The 24,793-nt window shown below is 51.8% G+C and overlaps 1 protein-coding gene across 4 annotated transcripts in view; it reads right to left on the bottom strand.

The window, feature by feature from the left end:
- The window catches only part of SH3PXD2B (SH3 and PX domains 2B), a 77,368-nt gene that overhangs the window by 27,549 nt on the left and 25,026 nt on the right, over positions 1-24,793 (bottom strand). For all 4 annotated transcript variants that reach the window (XM_074603906.1, XM_074603908.1, XM_074603907.1 and 1 more), the window contains exons 3-5: positions 17,116-17,191; positions 6,238-6,314; positions 1,887-1,978 (exon numbers count right to left, since the gene is read on the bottom strand). In XM_074603906.1, coding sequence (XP_074460007.1) covers positions 1,887-1,978; positions 6,238-6,314; positions 17,116-17,191 — 245 coding nt within the window. The remainder of the gene's footprint in view (positions 1-1,886; positions 1,979-6,237; positions 6,315-17,115; positions 17,192-24,793) is intronic.

Here is a 24,793-nt window from a genome sequence, read left to right as displayed (position 1 = left end):
AGCTAATAAATACCCCTCTGGCATTCAGGCTGGGATAGGAAACACAACAGAGACGTCCTTGAGATGCTGTAGCATTCTGCTGCTGGAGGCAAATGGACAAGAGTCACCTGCTAAGTCCTTCTGCGAGCTGCAAGCTCACCTCTCCTCCCTGAGAGGAGCAGGCAGCGGGACGGAGCACGACCCACTGCCGGCTTCGGTGGTGCATCACCCACTCACCCATCCAGCACTGCCGTGGCCGAAGACTCACAAACACAGGGCAATTTTGCAGTGAGTGCAGTTTTGCACCCGGGAGCTGCTCAGCGGTCCCGCAGGACGCTGTGGGATGTATATGAGGATGGACCCCGCAACACCAGCACACGCTTGGGATTGGACTTTGGGCTGGTGCCTCCGCTCCCCTTGTCTGTTGGACCCAAACCAGGGAGACAACGAGGGATGCAGCACCGGTCGCTGCTTGGCCGGACAACCAGGAGCTACAGCCTCAAACGCAGCTGAGCTGCACCACTCTGGGGCTGACGCTCAGCACCCAAAGGTCTCCGCATCTGAATGTGCTCCTTGTTCTGGCCATGCCACAGCCCCCACCCCGCCTGATTTCTGGCTCAGTCTACACGACAAAATAAAGGTGAGGAAACCGGGTGCACGGCTGAAGCTGCCCTTAATCCACCACACGTGACAGTGCCTCACCACCCTCTCATGCAGGGCTCCAAGACTCTTGCACCGGTGGCCCCCCACGTCCCAAAATAGCCCCAGGGCTGTTAACCCCTGTGATAAACCCCCACCCAATGTTCTTGCAAGCTCATCTTTTCCTCGTGCCTCTTGCTTGCCCCTGAGCTGCCGCCTCGGCTGAGGGATGCCCGCCGGGGTGGCAGGTTAAGTGGTGAGCAATAGCTGGGCAGGACGGATGAGAGCGCCAGCTGACAGCAAGCAATTAGTTAATGGGCTCCAGGGCCCTCAGACCAATCTCATCAAGCTGCAGGAGGAACGATGACAGGCCAAGCAAACAGAGACAGGAGCCAAAAGAGGAAAGCAGGGATGGGGGGAAAGGGGAATTAAGAGAGGGAATGAAAAAAATCGAAAATGTAGGGAGAATATATAGTCCACAGAAGCGTAATACTTAGCTGGAGACCTGAAAGGCTCAGCGTTGCTGCTCAGAGGAGAAAGACAAAATCCCTTTATCTCCCTCCTCACCCTTCCAATACAGAATGATGTCAAATCAATTTACTGCCTTTCCTCTCACAATTAATCAAGCCTCCTCCATTGCTCAACCTTCGGTAGAGCCGCGCATCGTGTCACATGCAGCATCAAGAGAGCAGCAGAGCAGGAGATGGAGGCGGCTGCTCAGATTTATGCTGCTTGTGATTAGTAAGAGATGGGTGGCTCCTGGCCAAAGCAGCTCATAGTCACAAGACTTATAACCACACAGAGTTGCGTAAGGCACGCAAGATTCCTTGCAAACGTTCCTTGTTTTGCATGGAAAGACTCCGGAGTGTTGTTACGGATGGGGCTCATGGACATAGCTAAGGGAAAGAGCCTTTCAAACAAGGCAGAGGTTGTTAATAACCATGTGAAATGAGGCTTTTCAGACTGACCATGTTTCTGAAACCAGCATTTGCGAGTAGAAAGTGGCTCGGGAGAAGAGCAACGCTTCATGGGGTCCCAGAGAAGTGTTTCCACTTCCCCACTGGAGAAGGCTACACCAGGAGTGGGCAGAGGTGTCCACCTCGAGCTGCACAGCCCCTGTTCCCTCTGCAAGAAAACCTCCAAATCCCAGATATGTGACTCGCGGTGGGCACCGCTGATGAATGTCAGACTCTTATGGATACCAGCAAGTACAAGGTAGTTTGTGTTTCATCGCCATCCTGGCGGTGGCAGCTGCCCAACCAACTTACTCTTTGGGGGGCGTCAAGTCGTCAGGTCGTGTCTCAAAGAACTGGAGAACTTCCTCGCACTGGGAGATGTAGGGAGGCAGCTGGATGAGAGCCTGCGGATGAAACAGAGACACTGGTGACGGGAAGCATCAAGACTGAGGAAGGAGCTGAGGGAGGACAGGCCCTCAGGAGCACAGGGGGCTGGGTCACGGCATGAGGAGCTCGGCACCCATGTGGCTCCCGGCACACAGGAGCGCAGAGCCAGGCTGGAGAGAGTACTGCAAACACACACCGTAGGGGAGCAAGACACAGACAGCCCCCAGTTACACCCACCACACCGCCCCCAGCTGCAACTGAAGACTGAAGGAGAATAAGCAGAGACTGCCTGGGCCCTGCTTAGCCCAGCCCCAGCCTTTTGGACAGATGTGCGCTCACAGGGTAAGAGCCACTGAGACATCCATCCCAGCATCCAGCCTCCCAGCCACGGCAGGGCTCAGCTCCCCAGCTGTGCTGTGAGCAAGGAGCCATTGGGAAAGGCTGGGCAGTTTACGCATGGCAGACTCTCAGTGTCATCAGTCCTGACTGGCACATCGCAAAAATGCTCTGCTGGGCATCGGCAGCTCAGGAAGAGAAGCAACAGGAGGCAAAAGCGTGGACACCAGCTCGGCAGGGCAAGGGCTGGAAGGCTGCTACGCGTGCTGGCGCATGGCAGGAGCTACAAACTGCCTCCGCTTTTCTCCTTTCCCTTCGAGGAAGCCTGTTGCAAAAAGACAGGCTTCAACGGTAGGACTTGCAGGGTGAGAGTGTGCATGTCTGGGAGCTGGGGGCAGAGTCCGGGACAGCCACATTCGCCTTGGGCCAGAGCTCTTGTAGGTCCTTTCCGAGGTGGGCTGCAGCGAGGGCAGGGGCGGCGGGATGGGCGGCTGCCTGGCAGAGAGGGAATGGAGTCCCTGCTCTCTGCTCCTGGGAGGGAACAGAGTCACAGATGACGGTGACTGCAAAAAGTAAAAAAATATAACCAAACATGCAACTGAAAAAGGGCCGATTTGAAATCAGGGAGCAGTGCTGCAGCCTGACCTCGAGAAGATGTTTAACCAATTTTCTATATAATTCCCGTTCCCCTCCATTTGCTGTCACAGCAGTCTCGTGACAGCAGTGTAGGCAAACCAAACCTCCGCTCATTTCTGTATTGGAGACAACGCCACATCTGTAAAGCCCCAGGGTTACCACACAGATCAGATGTGGCTCCATATTGACCTAATTGCTGGCCCCCAAAAGCCCTTCCAGCCATTCAGCGTACAGTCAGTCAGTGCCAGCACAGCAGACGGACAGACCACTAATCATGGGCCAGCTGCGATCAAGATCATGTGAGAGGCAGGAGGGAGCAAACGACTCCCTCTGCAGCTTTTGGGTCCAGGGAAGGGCTATTCAAAGACCAAGTTTTGCATGAATGCCATTCCCATGTGGGTACCGCTTCCCAGTTCCAGGCATCCCATGATCTACACAATTTCCCCCATGAAAAAATCACTCTGATTTTGTGGCCTGAAGAAGGCTCCGTGTCCTCTGATAGCAGGGGACGATCACAGAAAACACGGTGTGCTGGAAGGATGAGAGGCAAGACCCACAACTCATTTCTCAGGACACCTTGATGGAAGCCCACCTAGAGCCGACTGAGCTGGCACAGTGGTGGCCGAGTCAAGCAGGCCACCCTGCAGCCCAGCTGGCCATGGTCTACAGCAGCTATGGCCACCAAATCAAAAATATTGGCACAAATAGTGTGACGTCAGTCCCACCTCTGGCTCTGGCACCCAAAGGAGTGAATTGGGGAAGGCCTTCAGCACACAGCTTCAGCCCATGGTGCTGGAGCCACAGCAAGTCATTTTACCCGCCGTGCTGCCTGCAAGCCTGAAGAAACAGGTCATCTGCCAAAGACAGACAAGCACTGAAATCCATTTTCCAGGGAGTGAGAAAGGATTATTCTCTAGCAGCAATCTTTTTAGTGCTCCGCCCAGCCTTGTTGGGATAGAGCATCACAGCATCGCAACTCCTTCAACAACCCTCCAACTAACACTTTCTCAAAATCCCTTAGACAGGAGGAAGGCAGTTCCCACACCAGGGAGAAGACCAACAGATGTAGAACAAAAAGAGAATAAATTGGAGAAATGGGAAGAAATTTCAGGCCTCCGCTCCCGCTCCTTGTCATTGCTATGGTTGTTTGAAGTCTCATTTGGTGACTGGTTGCTCTTACCAGTTGCTCTGATTCTTTTGCTGCTTTTCTTGCACCTTACCTTAAATTACCATGTTTTTCAGCACGGCAGGAACTGGAACAGAGCCCTTCCGCAAGAGCACCGCCTTATGAAAGCAGTGGTTCCCTCCCTTGCTCCTCTCACCTACTTCCACCCCAAATCTCACCCACCTTCTTCCCAGGGCTCTCCCAGAGAACAAAGACACCCACTTCTCTTGCAGGACATGGCAAGCAAGCAAAAACTTTCTTACAGAGTCTTCTGTGGGAACTTGTTCACAACGTATTCACCTAACCCTCAATTCTCACTCAGCAGGGCCAAGCTGGAGGAGGTATTTTGTGTTTCTGTTCTGCACCACCACCATCCAAACACGTGCAACATCCACCTCCAACGATACACACGGCAGAAAGAGTGTGCTGGGACCCTGCGGCCGCGATCTGCAGCACGACGTGCCCAGGAGGGACGTCTCTCTGCTCTCGCCGACTCCCTGCTCATTGTACATCTCCGCAGCCTTCAGTCCCACACCCACCTTCAGCTCAGCAGCTTTACGGTTAAGTAACAACAACTGGAAGGCCAGGCACAGTGTACATTTTATTACTTGGTAATGCATTAACGGGAGGAGGAGAGAGCGGCCCTCTAAGTGGGTCATATAACATCAGCCATTATGTTCCAGTTGTTAAGTCAAATGGATTCATTATATTTTATGCCATTAATGGCATCATTCTGAAAGAGACAGCTGCAGCATCTTATCACTTAGGGACTTTTTCTTCCCAAAAATTAAATTTATGGATGTGTGTGTCTGTACGTAGCTGGCACATTTCAGCGACTCAGGAGACAAGGGGCTGATCACCCCCAGCTGGAGCGCAGCAGTTACTCACACCACCAGTTTCCCCCAGGCTCTTTGGAACACATAGGTCCAAGCACACCTTGCACTACATCTCCATCGCTCTGCTCTCATCTGCTGTCCTGGTCTGCAGTGGTTTTCACCCGCAGCCCCACTGCAGAGCTGTCAAGATGCATTTACTAATTCATCTTTATCCTTTGTACTTGTTATTCCAGCCACAACATCCCTCCCATAGGTCTGGCTGAGTCCCAAAACCCACAGTCCCGCCCCCACCATGCAAAATCCTAGGCCATAGTCACTGCTACTCCTCCCACACCTACGGAACATGACGGACATTTCACATTTCCCTGTCTTCTGCCTTGGGTTTTGCGGTCTTTGGATATGTCTTCAACAGCATTCATACTGGATTTTGGAAGCAGTAGACCTACCTCCGGATGATTTCATGGCTGCTGCACGTACTAGTGCACCTCTTTGATGTGATGAGATGTGGCATGCTTTATTTTTGCAAAAATATTTTTTGTGGAATTCAGTATTTTGTTTTTCCCAGAAAAAAAATGCCCTTTTTATTAACACCGTAATTTGCCTTACGCTTAAGCACAGTCTTCTGTTCTTCAAGAGTATGGGGCGAATCATCTCAGCCTTATCAAGGAAAGGACATAGAGCCAAAATACAGTTGATTGTCTATGACGAGATAATCTCTCTTGGCTTCCAATAATTTTCTGCAGGCACAAGGCATCTTACCCCTGCGCAAGTAACTGTTTTGCATAACCAATAACAGGAGTTTATGTCCCATTTTGGGACCATCCCACCAAAAAAATGCTGTCTTTACATAAAACGGCAGGTCTGTTCCCAATAGGTGGGAAAGGAATGGCTCTGGGAGGAGCCGCATCCCTCAAGCCTAGTCCTGCACACAACCACTTCACTCCAAACCTACCACCAGACAGGACACGGCCAGGCAGCCAGGTCCTCTCCGGCCCATCTGGAAATCTGGTTCTGGTTTGCAGCTTGAGAAAGAAGAGAAAGGGAAAGCACAGCAGCAGGGTGCAAGCTGGCGTGGAGCTGGGCCACCCTGCACCCTGGGTCTCCAAGCCCTCAGTACTAATCACGTGGAGTGAAAAGAGAAACAGGGGGTGGGTCTTCATCCCAGAAAGGGTTTGACAGTGAGGGATAGCCCTCACTCCCCGTTCTCCCAGCACTAGCACACCATTATATACGATCAGTCAAACAGGATTGAGCCTGATCAAGGTGGCTTCATCTTTGGTCGAGAGTAGAAACCTCCCCTTACCTTGCAGTATTCGTCGATGGGTATCAGGCGCTTGACTGCAACATCGCGGATGTGACTCCGTCGGAAGAGGATCTTTCCTGAAACAGGAGAGACGGAGAGAGAAGAACAGGTCAGCACAACACCCAGGAACACTCTCTTTTGAATCCCTCCGTCAGGACCTACGCCCTGTGCACCTTGTTCTCACCAAAAGCACCATCCCTATATGGAAGCATGTTCCCTCCCATGGATTAAACACCTTGTTAGAATAAAGTACGTTCAAAGCGGCAAGCATGTTCAAGGAGAGAGAAGAGGAAACACTTACAAGCAAGCTGCACCCCCACCTTCTCTCACCAATGTGTCAATGATGGAGGAACCACCCCCATGAAAACGCATGCCTGATACCTTACAGTCTGCCGGCATGCAAGTCCCGGGTGTACAAGCCCACTGGCAAATGCCAGAGATGCGGACATCCCTGCGACTGCCGGTGCAGGTGGGACCCTTGTTGTAGGCTCCAGGCTTGCTCAGGGCATCCGGGTCTAGTGTGGGCAGAAGCCAAGCCAGAGGGTTCCTCTCTGTGCAGCTCTCGTGTCGGAGTGGTCCTCAAAGCCACGGTGTCGGGACTGCAGCTCTGAGTCAGACCTATAGGATTTTCCTTCCTGTCTGGGGTTTATTTTTGTTCTCCATTAATAGGATCCTCTTGCCACTCTGTTTCCTCCCCTCTGGCTTGTGGTACAGGCCTCTTTCCTTTGAAGTCTAATGAGTCCTAAATGCTTCAAGCTGCTTTCACAGGGAACAGCTTCTCTGGCATTTAATGACAAAAGCCATTAGCAGAGAGTGAAACAGATATGCAGAAAGGTGGCGATCAAAAGGACTGGTATGTGACAGGATTTCGGACTGGCACTTCCCAAAGCACCAGGAACACACACACTGGCACTGGTTGCAATATAATCACCTGGAAAATTGTGTTTTGCGGGAGCGAAGTGGCTCGTAACGAAGTTCCCTGAAGTTCCTCGTGACATCTCCCATACTGCAGGGAAGGCTCTTTTTGTCCCTACTTGGGTTTCCAGTCCCAGCACCAAACCCACAGAGAGCATCTGATGTGTCTGGCCATGGAATCCCTTCACTTATCAACGAGGTGACCATGGGGCAACCCAGAAGCCAAACTCCCCTCACAACCAAATACCAACACACCCTCTTTGCAAGCAACATGAAAAGCACTCTGGAGAGTCACGCAGCCCTTTGCTGCACCACGACTAGCATCAGCCCCTACAGCGAGCCTTCACAGGAGCCACAGCACTGCTGGAACCGAAGGCTGGATGCTACCAAGATACTCGCGAATAGGACGTGTTAAAATGGCCACACGCTTATCAAAATTTTAAAACCAGGGGCTGGCTCACTCCTCTGCTTCTCCGTGACTTGTCCAGGATCTGGAACATGCCTGACTTGTGCAGCCTGCCAATGCATTTTTTAAGCAGAGATGAACTAAGTCAACCCAACCTCAGCTCGCAAGGACCGTGAATCAGAACTTCGTGGAGGAGCCAAATCTCCTGCTAGGCTCAGTTAATGCAGAATGCCTTCGAAACCGGACCGTCCAAGGGAGCACACAGCAATCACACTCAGTGCTAGCTCTGTACTTGCCCTCCAGCGAAATGCAAAGGGTCGGGCCAGCTCATACCAGAAGGATTGCTTCTCATTTCTGTCCCACTGACAGCGAGGGGCTGAGGCATCCATGGTGGGAAACGCTCTGCTCTGAAACGCATTCCTTCTCACAGCCTGCCGGAGCCAAGTCTGGCAGTCTTTACGATACAGTGAAAAAAAAATAATAATACCCCTCTATTCAATCTGTCTTTTAGATTTTGAGGGTGAACAGCCTGGGAACACAGAAGCTGTCTGGAAAGACTGGGAGCGATAACCAGGTCAGAGCTCCTTTCCTTGCCTATAGCAATTATTTTCCATCAGACAAGCAAATGATCAACAGTTTTCCCTTCTCATCAGCAATCACGGCATATTTGCCGCACAGGTTTCTATTTGAATGATGATTTTGAGAAAGATGAATGGATCGCAACAGTTTTGTTGGCAATTGTAAGGAATAGCTGTTTTGGCTTTGTGGCTGTCAGAATGAAATCACTGATGGGTGGGTACATTATAAATGTCTGAAATAATAAGCTCTGGGTGTGGGAATATTTAAATGTTTAACAAACAGATGCTAGTGAATAATAATAAAAAGAATATAGTTTTGGGGAATAAATACATCACAACAACTGAAGTGATCTTAAATTAGCCCAGGCACAGAGCATATGAACCAGCAGGAAATCTAGCTCCTCTTTTGATTTGCTCTAGATCTAGTATTTTTCAACAAGGAAGTTTATTTTGTAACAAAAAGTTGGTTTTTTATCAAAGTGCCTAATTAACATAATTGCAGAACCTTCAGTGCTGCCAAATACAGCTACATAAATCCTTGACTTGAAAGGCAAGAGAGAGCAGGAAACCGCTTCCCTCCTGGAAGGGAAAGATGGGCAACTGCCTCGGTCAATGAGGTACAACATTCTCCTGGGCACATTTTCCTTCGGCCGTATCTGCAAAAATGGAAGAATGGCGCTGCCCGCTCGGGCTTCTCATTTGGCCAAAGACCTTATAATGCAAGAGAAATGCATGACATTATTCATCTCGTATCTGCACCCCCCATTGCTGTAGCTCCAGGGGACACAGCAAAGGCAATGGCGCCCATCACCCACACCTTGTTCTAAGTGTTCTCTGCTTTACACTTTTTTTGGGCCCCCTCCAGGAGCTTGTAAGGAGTCCCAGTCTAGCACCTGGCTTACTGCCCTGCTAATCCTCCAGGTGGCTTCTTTTCCTCCTCCCCATAGCAGATAGTCCTTCATCGTGAAAGAGAAGGTTCAGGATTAGCTCCTCTAGATCCTAAAGAAAACACATGGCAAAGAAACGGACAGATGGGCCAAGGCAAGAGAGAAGTTAAGTCTGAAGACTGCGTTGGGTAATCGCTGCCCTGGCCTCTTCCAACCAGCAGCCTGACACGCAGGTACCGTGCAGAGAAGGGCTCGGTTGCTGGCCCAGCTTTGGCACGGTGTAACATAGCTCCAGGCAAAGGCAGGCCACGCAGAACAGTGAGAAGAAACATCTGCACAGAAAGATGCCAGCAGAAAAGAGGGAAAGGTCTCTGGGGCTTGATTTTCCACGGTGAAGTTTCCCAGTTGGCTGAACTGTTCACTCAGTAAATCTGCAGCGTGAGAGATGCAGAGCGACAGCGGAGGGGGAGCAATCTCAGCTGCCGTCGTGGTATCTAGCAAGAGCAAGGACAGCCTTGATGCCGTTTGGATCCTTGACTCCTGGATGCCTGCAAACTCAGCAAAAGTTGCTCCAACGTGAGAAAAATAACCACCACCTCAACCTTTTAAGAACATCCTTTGGCGAGACTCACTTTACTCCTAAGATCCTCATAGCAGTGCTCCTGCCCTCCGCCTCCATGTCCGCATGAGAAATACAAAGGGAAAAACATGTGAAGGAAGGCAATTCCGCACATCTTGCTGATTAGTGGGGTTTTCCATCAGCTGGTAAGGTCAGTGCTGCTGCAGGCTCCACTTCACCAGGTTCTCACTCTTGCCACAGCTCAAGCACTCAGAAATCAGTAGATTTTCTTATTTACACACATAATGTTACGCATGAGTGATCAGAGCAATGAGTCTCCCTCCCTGCTAGCACAAGAAAGTCACTGCACAAGGAAGTGTGATAAAATACACTGTCCTTTATACACACAAACAAAGCTGCGAGTAGACCAAACGTTTATCACCTGGGAATGTGTCAAGTAAGTTGATTTTGGAAAAAGCAGGCAGAGATAAGGCACTACTACAGAACGGCTGCCCTGGCACATCTCCCTGTGCAAGAAGTACCCAGACTCCAGGCCATGCTGCCTGTTGCAGCATGGACAAGGAGTAACGGTTTTAAACTAAACAAGGGAAGATTTAGACTAGATATAAGGAAGAAATTTTTTACAGTGAGGGTGGTGAGACACTGGCATAGGTTGCTCAGAGAGATGGTGGACGCCCCATCCCTGGAAACACTCAAGGGCAGGTTGGACGGGGCTTTGAGCAACCCAATCTAGTTGAAGATGTCCCTGCTTATTGCAGGGGGGTTGGAGTAGATGACCTTTAAAGGTCCTTCCAACCCAAACTAATCTACAACTAATTCTCACCCTGCTGCTCTCCCCAGGCCCCCCCAGCCCTGTGAAGGAGAAGCACCGTGTCCTTCCCGTGCCATACATGCGGTGCTGAGCTGATGCCTGGGCTGCGGCTAAAGCCAGCTGTGCTCTTCAGAGACAGCTTCCAAGCAATCGAGGCTTTCACCTACCCAAAGAAAAGACGAATTGAAGAGTAACAAAGCAGCAGAAGACATGTTTCCGTCTCCCGTTGCCGACTCAAGCATTTGTTTACTTGTTTTATCTCCTTGTTGACCCTGGTTTGTTTTTACAACCAAGCAAATACCAGAACAGGCGCTTCAGCACTGAGGGCACCAGCTGGTTCTCAGAGGGGGACTGGGGAGGGGGAAACCTAATAAAAAGGTCCCAGCCTATCACAAAGCCAACCTCTGGCCACATCTGAAGGACTTCTGGGTCAGAAGCAAGCGCCTCGTCTCCCTGGCTCAGCAGCAGCAGGGCAGAGGCGGGGAGACCTTGCAAGCAGCCTGGAAGCATGGCTCTGGGCTTTTCCCTTCCCTGGCCAACCCCTACCCTCCCTCTTTTGACCCGCCTGGCACCATCGGCTCAGCTCTCCACCCAAATTGTCCCAGTGCTTCTGCTTCTCCCCTTTGCCACCCTGAGCGCTGGGCTGACGGCAGGGAGCCGGCAGTATTCTTCACCCTGCTGGGAGCGAAGCCTGGAAAATCACGGTGCCCTTGATGCTGTTTTGAGGCTCCATCAGTCAGTGGATAGAGTTCACAACCTCCTGGGATGTGATGCTCCCCAGTTAGAAAGCTCTATGTCCCACCAACACAACCATGCTCCTCCTTTCTTCCCTTCTCCTGAGGCAACACTCCTCTCCCACCACTGCTACTCATTTCCACCCACCGTGGCCAAGAGGCCCACTACTCGTTATCAAGAGTTCATCCAACATAATGGATAAGCAGCAGATCCATCCAGTACACCCCTGTGAACCTCATGCCAGCCAGCACTGTCCCACAACAGCTGCTGTCCCAACTGTCCCACCCTAGGGAGAGTTTTCCTGTAAACCACCAGCATGGTTTCCTTCAAATACCACCTTAAAATCTTCCTTTGCCACAATCCCTGCGCTCCTTTCCCCCACAAAACCCCACCGTGATAGTCCTTCCACTGATACAGTCTGGCCAGGACACCGGGGGACAACCTGCTGGCTTTTACATCCTATCCAGCAGTGAACTCGCTGGAGCAGAGGTTGCCCTTCTGCATTTACACTTCACATCACTGGGCTCAGGCCTTCAACAGCAGAAATAGAATCATAGAATCATTTTGGCTGGAAGAGACCTTTAAGACCATCAAGCCCAACCGTCTACCCAGCACTGCCAAGTCACCACTAAGCCATGTCCCTCAGCACTACATCTACATCTTTTAAATACCTCCAGGGATGGCGACTCAGCCACTTCCCTGGGCAAATAACATTGGTGTGCTGCCTCGTACCCAGCTGGGCAGGAGGAGGAGGTTGGTGCCCACCACCCGCTCGCCGGTCATCCCTGCGGGGCATGAGCTCTATCCCCCATGCAGTGGAGCTGGCACCAGCCAGAGAAGGTCCACTGAAGGTGCTCAGTCTGCCCACCTTCCTCTTGTGCCAGAAAGCTTCTGCCCTCCCAGGACTGGAAGAAGCCCCTTTTGTGGCTAATCAAGGCTGCTCTGCTTTATCTAATTGACTGAGAGCAAAGGGTGCTGCTGCAGCAGCTCCGGAGAGGGGGCTGCAAAGCGATGGATGCAGCATGGCCCCCCTTGCCTCAGCCATTCATCAAGGACTGCAAAGTGTCGGAGGAGAGCTTCGGGAAAGGGCTGATAAGGAATTCGGGTCTCCAGCAGTATGAGATAGAGCAGGCAGGCCACAAGAGCTGTTAATCTCTCCAAACAAACAGGTGGGGAAACAGAGCTCTGCAAATTATTCCCTCCTGTGGGAATTCTCCAGACAGAGCTGAAGTTACACTGGGGAGTAAGGAACCGAAAAAAACAAGGCAGAGGGATTTCAACCAGCAAAATGGCTGAGGCTCCTCTTCAGCCAAAGGCTGTTACTGGATCTCAAGCAAGCTGGAGGGGCAGAGAACCCAAACCACATCACCCTGCCGATGACGGCCGTGAACCAAGCCAGATATTTCAAGAGTGGAAAACCGCCTGTGCCTCTTACTTTACCCTGAAGGACTCCCCACCACTCTCCCCCCACCCCACAGCCTCGGAAAGAATTCACTTCTCTGCACCTTTCAAATCACATCCAGATTTTCCCTGGCACAGGTTCCAAACTCACTTCAAAAAAAGGCAGCCCCAAATGTACATATAATTAATCCCAGCCCAGGGAGCAGCCAGCTACGTGGGCTATTCCTAGGATGGGGAAGCAGGCGTGGGAGACGGCGTTTCCAGGAGCCCTGCACTTAGCATCTGTTTGGCAAAGTCCTGCACTGTGCACATATCCTGGCGAAAAGGAGGGGGACCAGGAAAGTGCCTCCGGGGCCGTCCTGGGTATAGAATAAGCACAGAGTCGCATACATTGTGAAATGAAGCCAAATCAAACAGAGCCGCTATCAAGGCAGCCCCTTACACTCTCATGGTTTGAGATCCTGCTGCAGCAGGAGCAAAATGTTCCCAAGGCCATTGCTTCTGTGGCCTACAGTGCCATGCGATGGAGAAAAACTTAAGGTAGTTTGTTTAAAGACAGCTCAGAGGTCAGAAGCAGAGCAATTGCTTCAGTGCAGCACTCGGCCAGGGGTAATACTGGTCTGCACGTCAGCAGGGATAGCTGGAAACCTACAGAAAAGGCAACCGTACTGATTACTGGCTGGAAGCTAGCCTGGGACTGCCCATGAATAGTGCTACAGCACAGATGCCCATCCTGCTAGAGCAGAAAATAGTAATTAGGACCCTTGCCCCATCTCCAGCTCTGATGAAGATGCAATGGGACTGGGGGAAGTCAGATACTGTAGCTGGAAAAGGGATGAGATGTTCTCCATCTCCTTCACGGGGTCTGTGTGGGGAGCTATTAGCATCCCCACAGCTGCTCTGGGAGAAAAGCCCCAAAGTATGTGGGCAGCACTGGTGCCCACGCTGAGCAGGTTAGCAGGCTGGGAAGGGAGGAGAAAGGAGGCACCATTCTGCTGTTGGAAATGATCTCACCGAACCCCCTTTCTCCTCCTCCCTTCTTGGGAGTTCACTATTGTCTGTAGCTCAAGCTTCCTAAAAAGCAATTTTACAGCCAAGGTTAGCTCAGCCTCAGGCAAGCCCTCCTTGCTGAGGCTCACGTTTCCAGTGAAGCAGACTGGCCAGGATCTGCTCCAGGCCACTCGGGCTGTACAAAGTTTGGAAGGCTCCACTCTCCTTATAAAAGCTGTTTCCTGAAAGATCTGGCACAGCCCTTACACAGCGGGCCCAACTGAGCTCATTTGTTTTCTTAGTTCATTCTTTCCTGGGGTCTCCATACCATCATCTCCCAGCCAACAAGCACGTAACCCTTAGGCTGGACTCCTGCGGGTGAGGACGGAGCTGCCTAGCACAATGTCCCCCGGGACGGGCAGTGACAGGTCTCTTCTCTCTCTCCAGCTGCTCCTGACTCCACTCCAGGGACCGCAGTGGATGCCATGCCTGGGCTGGGTGCTGCCACAGCTGTTTCAAGGGGCCATCCCTATCACCACATGAAGCTGGGCAGGCTGTGCTGGTGGCTCAAAGCCAGCAAAAGTAGCCAAGAGGCCACTTCAAATTCCCCTATATGGTGGCAGAGGCTTTTCAGGCACGGCGCAGGAGCACCGCGATGTCCTGCCAGGCCAAACCAGACCCCACCAAGCTGTGCTATGGGATGAGTGCGGTGCCAACACCCGGGAAGGGACAACCCCCAGCCCCAAACGCCAAGTGCAATTGCGCTGCTCCCCTTTGGAGAACCCAGCTTTATGACTCCAGAAGAGCTGAGTGGGCTGAAGGGACTTGCACTTATGAGAGCATTTTCTGACACCATCAGAGACCTACTTCAAAAGACCCAAAGTCTCTAGAAATTCCCAAGAAACCAAATCCTCGAAGCAAACATTAACAAAACGAAGGAACACAAAGCAAACAGAGTTCCTGTGGGCTGGACATTTTAATTACGGAGTGATCATGGAGCTCTCTCCCCATTCCAGGAAACCAGTCTGACAGACAAACCCAGATGGCACCTTCTCAGGTCGTGGTGGTGACCCTGAGTTTGGGACGCTTAGGGGTTTGCTAAGAAAGCCAGAGCTGCAGGAGGCACAGGGTCGCAGGAGACATTTTTTGAGAACTGAAGCGGCCACAATGTCTAATGTTACTCTACAACGGGCTTCCCAGAAAGCGGTGTACTTTCAGTAAGCCACTGGAGCCAAATCTCCCCTGGTAATGAAATTCAGATGCTAAACATGTTGCTCAAAATGGGATTGGGAGCAAACGACAGTACTCACAGAAGCTGAACATAATCAAAATCCTAGCAAGTCTAGGCATACTAGAGCCACGTTTTGCAGAGAAAGAGACGCAGGCTGCTTGCACCAAGCTCACCTGGATGGTACCCCTAGGCAGAGAGACATGAAGTTTGGGTTGAGCTGTTAAGTAACAAAACCCATTGCCATCCCAAACTAGGAAGGCCAAGAACTGCTCCAGAAAGGAACCACCCTCTAGCACAGCCAGCAACTAGTAACAGAGCCTTCCTTTACTCCCAAAAGAAGTCTTCTTTCAGAAGCAGACACAGCTTGCAAGCCGTCTCACTAGGGAGGTACGGCTCATCGTCCAGCTCCGGAGAAAGCCACCAGCTCCTGACCCCTCCATGATGCGCAGCAAAGGCAGGAGGGCAAAGGCAACATGATTCCCACTTCTTAATAACACAACTTCCCCGAAGCAAGAGGACTTCTGAAGCTGCCCCATGAGGACAGGCAGATGTAAGATTATCCGTCTTTCCAGTGGCTACCTCCTCCTCGGAGGTAGGACACTATCTTGTGCTGGGACCTTCTCACTACAACCACCCCTCGCCCTGTGCTGGCACCTGAAAATACAAGTGGTAAAGCCACAGGTGCCAGCTGCTTTGCATCAATAGTCGCTCTCTTCTTAGGTATCACAGCCACTGCAGAAATGAAATGTCAAGAAAAATTTCTGGGAGAAGCATGGACAAGCCATTTTCCAAGTCAATGTGTTACTACCTCTGAAAATGGTATTATCGAATTCTGTTGCAAAAATGGGACCAGAGCAAAAGGGCAAATGTCTCTGCAGAGGACACACATAAATGCACAAGCTCCTCTAGAGGACGGCCATCCTAATTCCCCAAAGCTGCTTTCTTACACGAGAGCCAGGCTTTATTTTCCAGAAACTTCAACCCCCTTTTTCCAATGGAAATCCCAGCGACATGCCTCTTAGCGAAGGGAAACTATTTCAACACCAAGAAGAAGAAACAAATATTGATGAGTGTGCTGCGAGAAGCACTGCTCCAACCAGGCTTCCCGAGCCTGATCGGTGCCTTCCAAAAATAGCAGCATTTTGGTGGGAATTTTCTGCAAGTGCAGCACGGCCAAACCGTACGTCCAATTTTTCCAAGTTATGCCCTTTGCCAGTTTGGCTTCCATTTTCCCTCCCCGCTCCTTGCTGGCAGGAGTACTTGTACAGCAGGGGCTTTTCTGCTGTATTAATGTCAGGTGCGCTTTGCTTTTGCTGATGTTACAATGCAAGGACAAGCCAGAATCAGAAATCCCTCTATGGGAAGCCCAGACAAGAGTCTCTCGCTCAGAAAGGGGTGCAAATGATTTTCTTCACGCCGGTCAGAGAAAAGTAAAGCCCACTAAATGCCTTTATGTTTCTAGAAAAGCCAGGAGGCAGAGCATAGCACAGCACAAAGGGCTGCACTAAATGGACCTGACAGTCACTGGAAGTGATTATGGTACCGTGACATTTCTAAATATGCCCATTAGCTACTTGGGGGTGGGGGTAAAGACAACTCTGTGGTCAAAGCCATTAGCTATGGGTGTACGAAAGACTCCCAGGGCCCCCTCAGGCTGGTTATTTTTGCAAGGCACATTAAGGTTCCTTTTTGCCCCCGTAGCAGCAGCACCAAAGGGCAGCCACGAGCAATCCCCTGCACCACAAAGTTTGCAACGGGCCATTGCATCCCTCCCTCGGGCACACAAACGCTCAGCCGCACGCTGGGCTGGCAGGGCATACGTCATGCCGCAGAAATCCTGGCTTTGAGCAACCGTCCCGGAACATCACGGGAGGAAGCCAAGGCTGTCAATCAGCTCGATTTAACATGTGGAACTCAATTGTTATTTCCTTCTCTCTGGATGGCCCTTTGAATTGCACGGGACAGGAAAAACAGCGTACAAGCAGTGCCTGGGGAGCCTCACACCATCCTCAGCCCTGTGCTGTGCTGGCCAGGCCCCTTCCGAAAACCAGCAGGATGCTGCAGGATTGCTCCTGGCAGGAGCTGCGCAAGCGGGGTTCTTATCTGAAGTCCCCCCCTAACAATTTCTGGAGGGAGAAAGAACGACTGAGGGGTTTAACACTCGCTGGGCACATTGCTAACAAATACAGATGTTTTAATGGACACGGCACAGGCCAAGGACTTGTTATTGCTGAGAAGGTTCAGGAGATTAGAGCTAAAGCATGTGTATGCTCACACAAAGACTGGGAAAAAGCTCCTGCCGTGCCAAAACCGGCATGGTTTTTGCTGGAGCCCCCTCACCTACCTGGCAGAAAGGGGATGATCCTTTGCTTGGGGTCCTTCTGCCCTCCTTCCATCGGAAACTTGTCCAGCATTTGCATCTAGAAAAGGAAATGCAAGAGAGGTGATTAAAGTCAGTGACTAATTTGTACAACACAAGGCCACCCTCCCCAGGAGGAGGCGAAGCTCATTCTCCAAAGCAGCAGCATCCTGAGACATCACTCATGGCACCATCAGCCAGGGAGCTGTGACCCGCAGCACCGAGGGAAGCACATCCAAAGCAGTGCCAGAAGCACAAGATCTTAGCGTCATCTCCACTATTTTCAAGACATTTCTCACCACTGATGTGGCTTATCACTATCACTCTCCTCAGCACGTGTGATTTACGTAACCTGCACTTCTGCAACTATTAAATTTCATCCTGATGGGCCTTGGCCGCTAGATCTCAGAAGTTCCTCAAAAAAGGCAAATTTTAAGCTTATTAGCTCAAGCATAGCACAGCACTGACACGGTTCCTGGACTACAACTGACTTGGACTCACAGCACCAACTCATGTTTGCCTGCAAAAGGCCATAAAGTTACACGTCGAGTTTGGGGAACACTTTGTGCTACACAGGCTTTGAGGGATGAATGTTTTATGGGATCTTCAGCATTAAACAAGTAATTTCCTGACTGATGCAACAGCACTTAGGACATTTAGTCAGCAAAGAGAGGTGATAACTCCTGCTCTTGCTGGATGCCTGCACTGGTGCTTCAGCGCATGCACACAACTTTGCTGCAGCTGCTGTGATGCTTAATACCGGTGCCCTGTCAGGATTCATGTCCTCAGCATTTCCGTTACTTGGTCTTGCTGGAAAACACCATTTGGACTGGGCTTTGTACTTTACGCAGAGCAGAAGAGGAGAAAGAGCATGCCCAGACATCCATCCAACCACTCAGATACTCCCTCCTTCTGAAAGAAGGGGAGGGAGATGCAAACTCTCCCTTATTTTCTCTGGGTCCCGGGTCTGAGCTCCGTCTCCCATCACTTGAAGAGCTCACTGGTCCCCGGGGTATTTGAAATGGTTCTTGCCCTCTCCTACCGGAGCTAACGCACTCTGCGTAAATAGTTAAGTGCTTACGGAAGCACTGGAGACAACCTGCCCAGGAAGTGTCCTGAGCACCTACAAAGTCTAAGCAGCTATCCTCCTCTAGCCCAATTAATATTTAAAGTATTTCATGCAAAGAGGAAGCTTTGCAAGGGGGGAGCCTGAGCCATTTCGTCCCAGGAGAGGCAGCTGTGGGCAGCGCTCGCCCAGCCCGGCAGAAGGACGGGCAACACCGAGCAGCCCGACACACAGCCACGCTCCCTCCCATCCCTCCACCATGTAACATCGGAGCCCCTTCACTACGGGGAGTCCACGCAGGGCCAGACTCTGGGATCTCAACACCCCCCGGAGTTGTGTCCCACCTGGCTCCCTGCTTTTCACGGCTCTTGTTCTTCGGCACCTATTTTTCTGCATATTTTTTACAGGAGGTCTCTCCCCCTAGCTAAGGGCTGTGGACTCCTCTACTGTTAGCCACAAGCTTGTTTAAAGTGCTGTAATGCTAAAGCTAAGCCCCCCCCCTTTTTTTTTTTTTTTAATATAGCCCTCCCCACCCCTGCACATGCAACACTTGCAATTTTTTTTCTTGGATCTCAAATGCACTGGGATAAAATTCTTGAGGTTTGGTGGAGAAGGGGCAGAGTGAAGGAGGTATTTTTCCTACATTTTCAGAAGAAATAAAAACCTCCCCCAACGCTCCCAAAGACAACAGGAAAACCAAAAGAAGCTCTCAAACATTCTCTTCAGAATGAAAACAAGACAACTCAAAACCAGGATGACACTAAGCACAAACGGGCCCTGTTTATAACTTCTTTTCAAAACCAGTTTTAAAGGATTTACAACAAAGAAAATGACTCCAGACTCAGCAATAACTGGGGACTGCGGTGACATCACCAGCAGCCACCAAGCCAGCCCGAGCGCCGCCGAGCGGGGACTCGCCTCCCCGAGGCACTGCAGGCTCCCAGGGCAGCACAACGGCCTCCTGCTCTTCCCTCGATCCACGAAAATAAAGCATGACACCACATCCCCGTTACCCTGCAAAACAGCCGTGCTGTGCCATGGCGGAGAAGTGCCTCTGGCCCTGCTCTTCCTGTTGGGAAGAGCTCGGGAGAGCTTGTGACCGGCAAAGGGTGAGCAAAACAAGTTGCAAATGCCGCACATCTGATTGCTGTTAAGCAACGCAATAGTTGAGTCGCTGGAAGCATTCCCCTCCTGTTTTGAACGCGGGCTGAGGATCTCTCGCTGCCGGCAGCACTGAGAGCCTCCAGGACACAAATGGTGCAAGCTGCCTTTTCTCCCGTACGCACATGCCAGGCTGTGCCTCTGGCCGGATCTGCTCCCAACCACGTGATCCCACCAAAACTGGCCAGAACTTCATCCCACAGCGTTTCCATTTCCTTTTACTTGACCAAAAGTGCCTCTTGCGGGGGCTGCTCAGTGAGCAGGAGGCGGCATGGGGACCCTCCCCCTGCAGCCCAGAGCCACCAGCATCATCCCAGCCAGACCAGACCCTGCACCGCCTGCTGCGTGTTGGTACCATTATGCCTGTGCACTCACCAGCTGCTGTCCTTCTCTGGCTGGAGGGAGGAAAAGTGGTGACAAGGTGCCTGGAGCACCCTCCAGCACGCACAGAAAGAGAAGGTGGGGAAGGAGGAAGGACAAGGGATCGGTCCCATGGATCCCACCCAGCCTGGCTGCCACATCACGCAGCTCCGGAGAAGGCAGCAGCAAATACTAGTTCATCAGTTTTACTAGGCATAAGCCTGTGGTTGAAGAACAGCTAAAAAAACCCACTCCAAAGAAAACAACCCCAGCGCCGGCTGTAGCCATGGCAGGCAGTTTGCGTTAGCAAGATACAAGAGCACACGTCTGCAGAAATACAGTCCGTGGGTCACGGGCTGATGGTTCTTCTGTGGCACTACGCGCCGTAAAGCTGCAGCAAGGAAAAGCACAGAGCAGTGATGGGAAAAGGTCAGAGCTCCAGAGCTGAGAGATGCTCCAGAGACCCGGCGGAAGAGCCAGCTGGCAGGTCTCTGGGTTTTGAGGCTCCCCGAACCCTTTCTGGCCCATCTTGCTCCTGCTGGTTTTGCAGGATGGGAACTACAGCTCAGGTTGTTATAGTGCTCTTCCCCAGGAAAAGCAAGAAGAGCAGGCACAGCCCTGGAAAAGGGATGGAAAAAGGGTAAAGGTGCGGGTAAAAGTGCAGTAACCCCACAAGCCCCGGGGGAGGGATGCACAGAGAGGCATCAGAAGATGGTCTGCAGAAATGAAGGCACGCTGGTGACAAGACAGGACAGGTCTGCTGGGAGAGCATCCCTTCTCCCTGTCCTCGGCGGGGAATCGCACTCCCCAGCAGGCAAGGAGTTGTGGCAGGGAGGTGTTTGGCACGGGGAGGCTCCCACAAATCATCTCAGCAGCGAGGGTTTCCATCCAAGCTCCAAACAGGACCACTCACATCACATTCCCAGAAGGGAGGACTTGCCTGGCCATCCAAGAACCTGGGTAGAGCGGGAGACGAGGCAGGCGAGAGGCAGACAGACACGCAGCCCTTCGGAGCGCAGCCATCCCCGCCGAGCACGGGAGAGCGCGGGGAGGCCAAGAGGCAGTCTGGCTCTCGGCGATGCACTGCGCCAGGTCAGGGAAAAAAATGTAGGAAAAAAGAAACAATAATGCCATTGTTTCTCCCCTTCCAAGATTATTTTTAAGTGTTTATGACAGAATCTTAAAACAAAAAAACGAAACATTGGAGCAAATGCAGTTTAAAGCATTTTGGTGTGCTTTTGTTATGCAGGAAGCTGTTGTCTCACACTTTTTGCCAATTCCTTGGCAGTGCTGCTGGATGGGAGGGTGATCACGCGGCTGCTGGCCCTGGCACCCTAAGCCGGGATGGGGGCACGGATGCCCCAGCACCGTATCCGATCCGCAGCGGGGTCCCCAAAACAGCATGTCAGGGTATGGCGTGTTCATCCACATTTATCTCCACCACCGGTTTATCTTATCGATTAGCCGTTTGTCTTACTAACCCAGAAACGTCTATGCAGTGAGTCTTTCTGGAGTGAGCCACGGCTGAAGGTCTGTGCCCATGGCGGGGGGCACACTGTCCCCACAGCCGGGCTGTCCATTAACAGGGCCAGCGATAATGCTGGCGGGGCCACCCGGGGAGCAGGAGCCTTTCAAAAGCAGCTTTGTATCAACAGCCAACACATTGGCAGACAGCTTCTTCATTAACAGGAAACTCGTCAGATAATACCCTAATTGAATCAATTAAGAGTGCTGCGGGCTGCAGGGGATGCTAGGGAGAGGGGAATGTATGCGCTCAGCAGTATTCCCGGGAAGCAGAGCATGCAGGAAGGGCTTTGCCCAAAGAAGAGCTGATGGTGTAACGCCAGAGGGATACACCACACAGACGGCGTAACGCCAGAGGGATACAGCCGCTGGAGGAGCAGGGCCACAGGTCTAACAGCCTGCGAGTGGCCCGTATTGCTTCCCCGCCGGAATCAAACTCCAAGAAGGCAAAAAAAAGCCAAATTCCAGTAGGTAATAAGGTGTGTCATCACTTTGCTTCTTTTCTTCTGCTTTCCACAATAAAGTAGAAAAGTTTTCCCCTCTAAAAAAAAAAAAAAGAGAGAGAAAAAAAAATATTATTTTTCGTTTAAAGCCGATCTGGTGGGAAGAAAAATGTCAGGGTGAAATGGTAAACATGGAGGTCCTGCATTCCCCCGATAACGATGAACCAGAAGGGCACAGGATTACTCTTGCAGCAAGTCCCTGCAGCCGGGGGAGCTGAGCTGTGGGATTTGCTTTAGTCAAGCTGCCCTAAAGCCCAAGCTCTCCGTTACTGAGTGCTAGGGCTTGCGTGGCAGGTACCGGGGCTGCAGAAGAGAATGCAAGTCTTTGCCAGTTCTGGAGGGGATGGTGGTTCACGTCAGCCAACAGCAAGATACACCAGCACGGGCTGGGCATGATGAAATACCCAGGCGAGGAGAGCAAACTCTTCCACTCTTGCACAACACCAGGAGCCGACGTCGGAGCCAGGCCACAAGCCGTAATCGCAGGCACCGGGCGAGGGAAGTTCGCCCTTCTCTTATCGACAGGATTTGCTTTGGCTGCGTGGTGGAGGTTCAGTGTAAAACCACATTCCTCCTCCTTGGTCTAGCAAGAGAGAGCTGACCTAATCCATGCCTCCACCAGACATGTCCGTTATCCAGAGCGGAGAAGTCAGCTTTTGACACCAACTGAAGGGAAAATGGGGAATAAAAAAAAAAGGAGTTCAACAAAAGGCTTCAGAGTCCAGCTGAGCGGGCGGCGGCGGAATCACAGGAGACTCTTTGTGAGAGCAACAGCCTCCCCGCTGGGAGAAGGCAGCAGCTTGCCACGGGGGAAAGATGGGTGCGAGCCAAGCCTGCTCTCATCCCACACTCCCAGACACCCCGTCGGCCCTGTCCCTCGAGAGGGGGGGAATGCGGCAGGCAGCCGGACACACCGTGTGCCCCCCTGTCCCCGTGGCAGGGAACTCCAGATGGGGACGTTCACACGCACCACTCACCCTGACCTCCATGTGCTCAGCAGGACACTAGTCAGGTCTCCTCTTACGGGAAGAAGAGTCTTCCTCCAGATTTGATCCACTGAGGGTCGGCATCCCACTGATCTCCAAATGCAATGGGAAAGGGAAACAGGTCCAGCAACCGCCTGCCATCACAGCAGCACCCTGGCCCCACCGGGATGTGACAAGGGACGCGGCTGCGGGCTGAGAAACGGAGACTTTGCAAATGTGCTCCTGCAGATCAAAGCACCCTTGTGCCCCGGAGCCGGCTGGTTCGGGGAACATCTGCCAAGCAGAGAGTCTGGGAAAGATAACGACATCTGGCAATGGCTCACAGGCTACTGATGTTTAGTCTCCTTGCGATGCTACCTTCCCTGAGTCCCCCTGGACTGCCTGTGAAGAAAGAGGGGGTGAAAACACAACAGTCCAGGAGACAGAAGGACCAAGCTCAGATCCCGAGTATGGCGGTGCCGAGCTCAGGAGGTCAGGCCTGGGGCAGGACTCCACTGGTGCGGCACCACATAATGCCCGTTCAACGGCCAAAGCGAGTTGGTTGTTCAAAGGCAGTAATGGGAGCTGAAGGGCCACACAACCGAGCGGTTTCTTGATGACCACAGTTTCTCCCCCTGTTCCTGCTTGTTTGGTGCAAGGGATGAGTTCAAGGGCATTTTACACATTAGCAGGCAGAGGCGATCCTGACGTCCTCAGCATTAGGAAATGGCATCACAGAGGCCGGATTGTGAAAACCTGATGGAAAACTTTAAGCATCGCTCAGCCATAGACAAAAAAGAATTAACTGAGGTCAGAGAAAAAAAAAAAAGGCTACCCAAATTGGCAGCAGCTGCCGCTGCAAGAGAAATTTCCTATGAAATCACAGGAAGCGTTAGACAGAGGGAGATGCTAGTGCCTGTGAATCGCTCACTGGCATGGAGAGGGCAGCGGGAGCAGGGCTGGGCAGGACCCATCCCTCTGCCCGCGCTGGCGCCCCCCGGCCCTGGGCAGCCCCAGGACCAAGCCACTGCCAGGTCTGTGGGTGCTCACCCATAAACCACATAGACTGGAGCCTGCAGGATCTGCCGGCACGTGAGGGCTCGGAGGACATGGCAGCTTCACATCCACAGGTTTGGTCTGAGTGCAAATGGTCCTCCAAAAGCTGGCCAAAATGCTTCCACTGCCCAGGACGGGAGATGCGTCCAGCACAAGAACCCACTGATTCTCTGACAGAAACGTCAGCCACGCTCATCTCCAGCTTAAGCAATCAAGACCACGGCGGGCACTGCATCCCGGGGCTGCCGGGATTCCCAGTGGAGGAGGCACTCGGCCCCAAGCATCTAACCCCTAAAAGCCTCTATTAACCTTGGTGTAAGGAGCCGCCTGTCTTATCATCCAGCCTTGAAACTTAAACACCCAGAAATCACTAAAAGATTATCATGTTTGTTTATTAGTGACAAAACGATGGGAGTTTCTAGTCGCCGGTATCACCATCGCAACCATGTGCTAATCGCAGCAGATGGGCGAGAGTCGTGAAAGGAGGAAGAGAAATACCCTTGTCTCCAGATGCGTCTCTCTCTGGTCAAGCCAGGCCCTGCTCCCCGCAGAGATTTCTGTGGCTGTTCTGTGTTCATCTACAAGGCGCATTTACAAGAGCATTAAAAAAAAAATAAAATCAAGACTTTCAAAGTCTGTATGTTTTCAAAAGCAACAAGTAGCTCCAGGTGCCCACTCTGAGGCACCCAGAACGGAACCAGAGGGCAGACAAAGCTGCGCCTTCCCCAAACCCAGCTTTAGGCAAGTCATCAGGTGAGACGACCCGAGATGGTGGGATCCAGAATCGTCACCCATTTTTTGGATGGCCCAAACAACTCCTGAAAAGCACTGCCTGCTTTCTTTCCTTTTGTAAGCCTGTCAAGAATATATCTGGGAGACACTAAGGAGAGAGTTTAGTGTTTAAAAAAAGAAAAGGAAAACCTCAAATTTGGAGAAGGGCACCAAGCAACCTCCATTAACACAGACTCCTCACGGAGCTGCTGATCCCTCGGTCTGCTTCTTGGGTGATTAAAATGTATCACTTTTTA

Source organism: Larus michahellis, chromosome 11 (assembly GCF_964199755.1).
Source record: "Larus michahellis chromosome 11, bLarMic1.1, whole genome shotgun sequence".
NCBI classification, from domain to species: Eukaryota; Metazoa; Chordata; class Aves; order Charadriiformes; family Laridae; genus Larus; species Larus michahellis.
The sequence above is the reverse complement of the archived record's forward strand: the minus strand, read 5'-3'. Positions and strand labels throughout refer to the sequence as shown.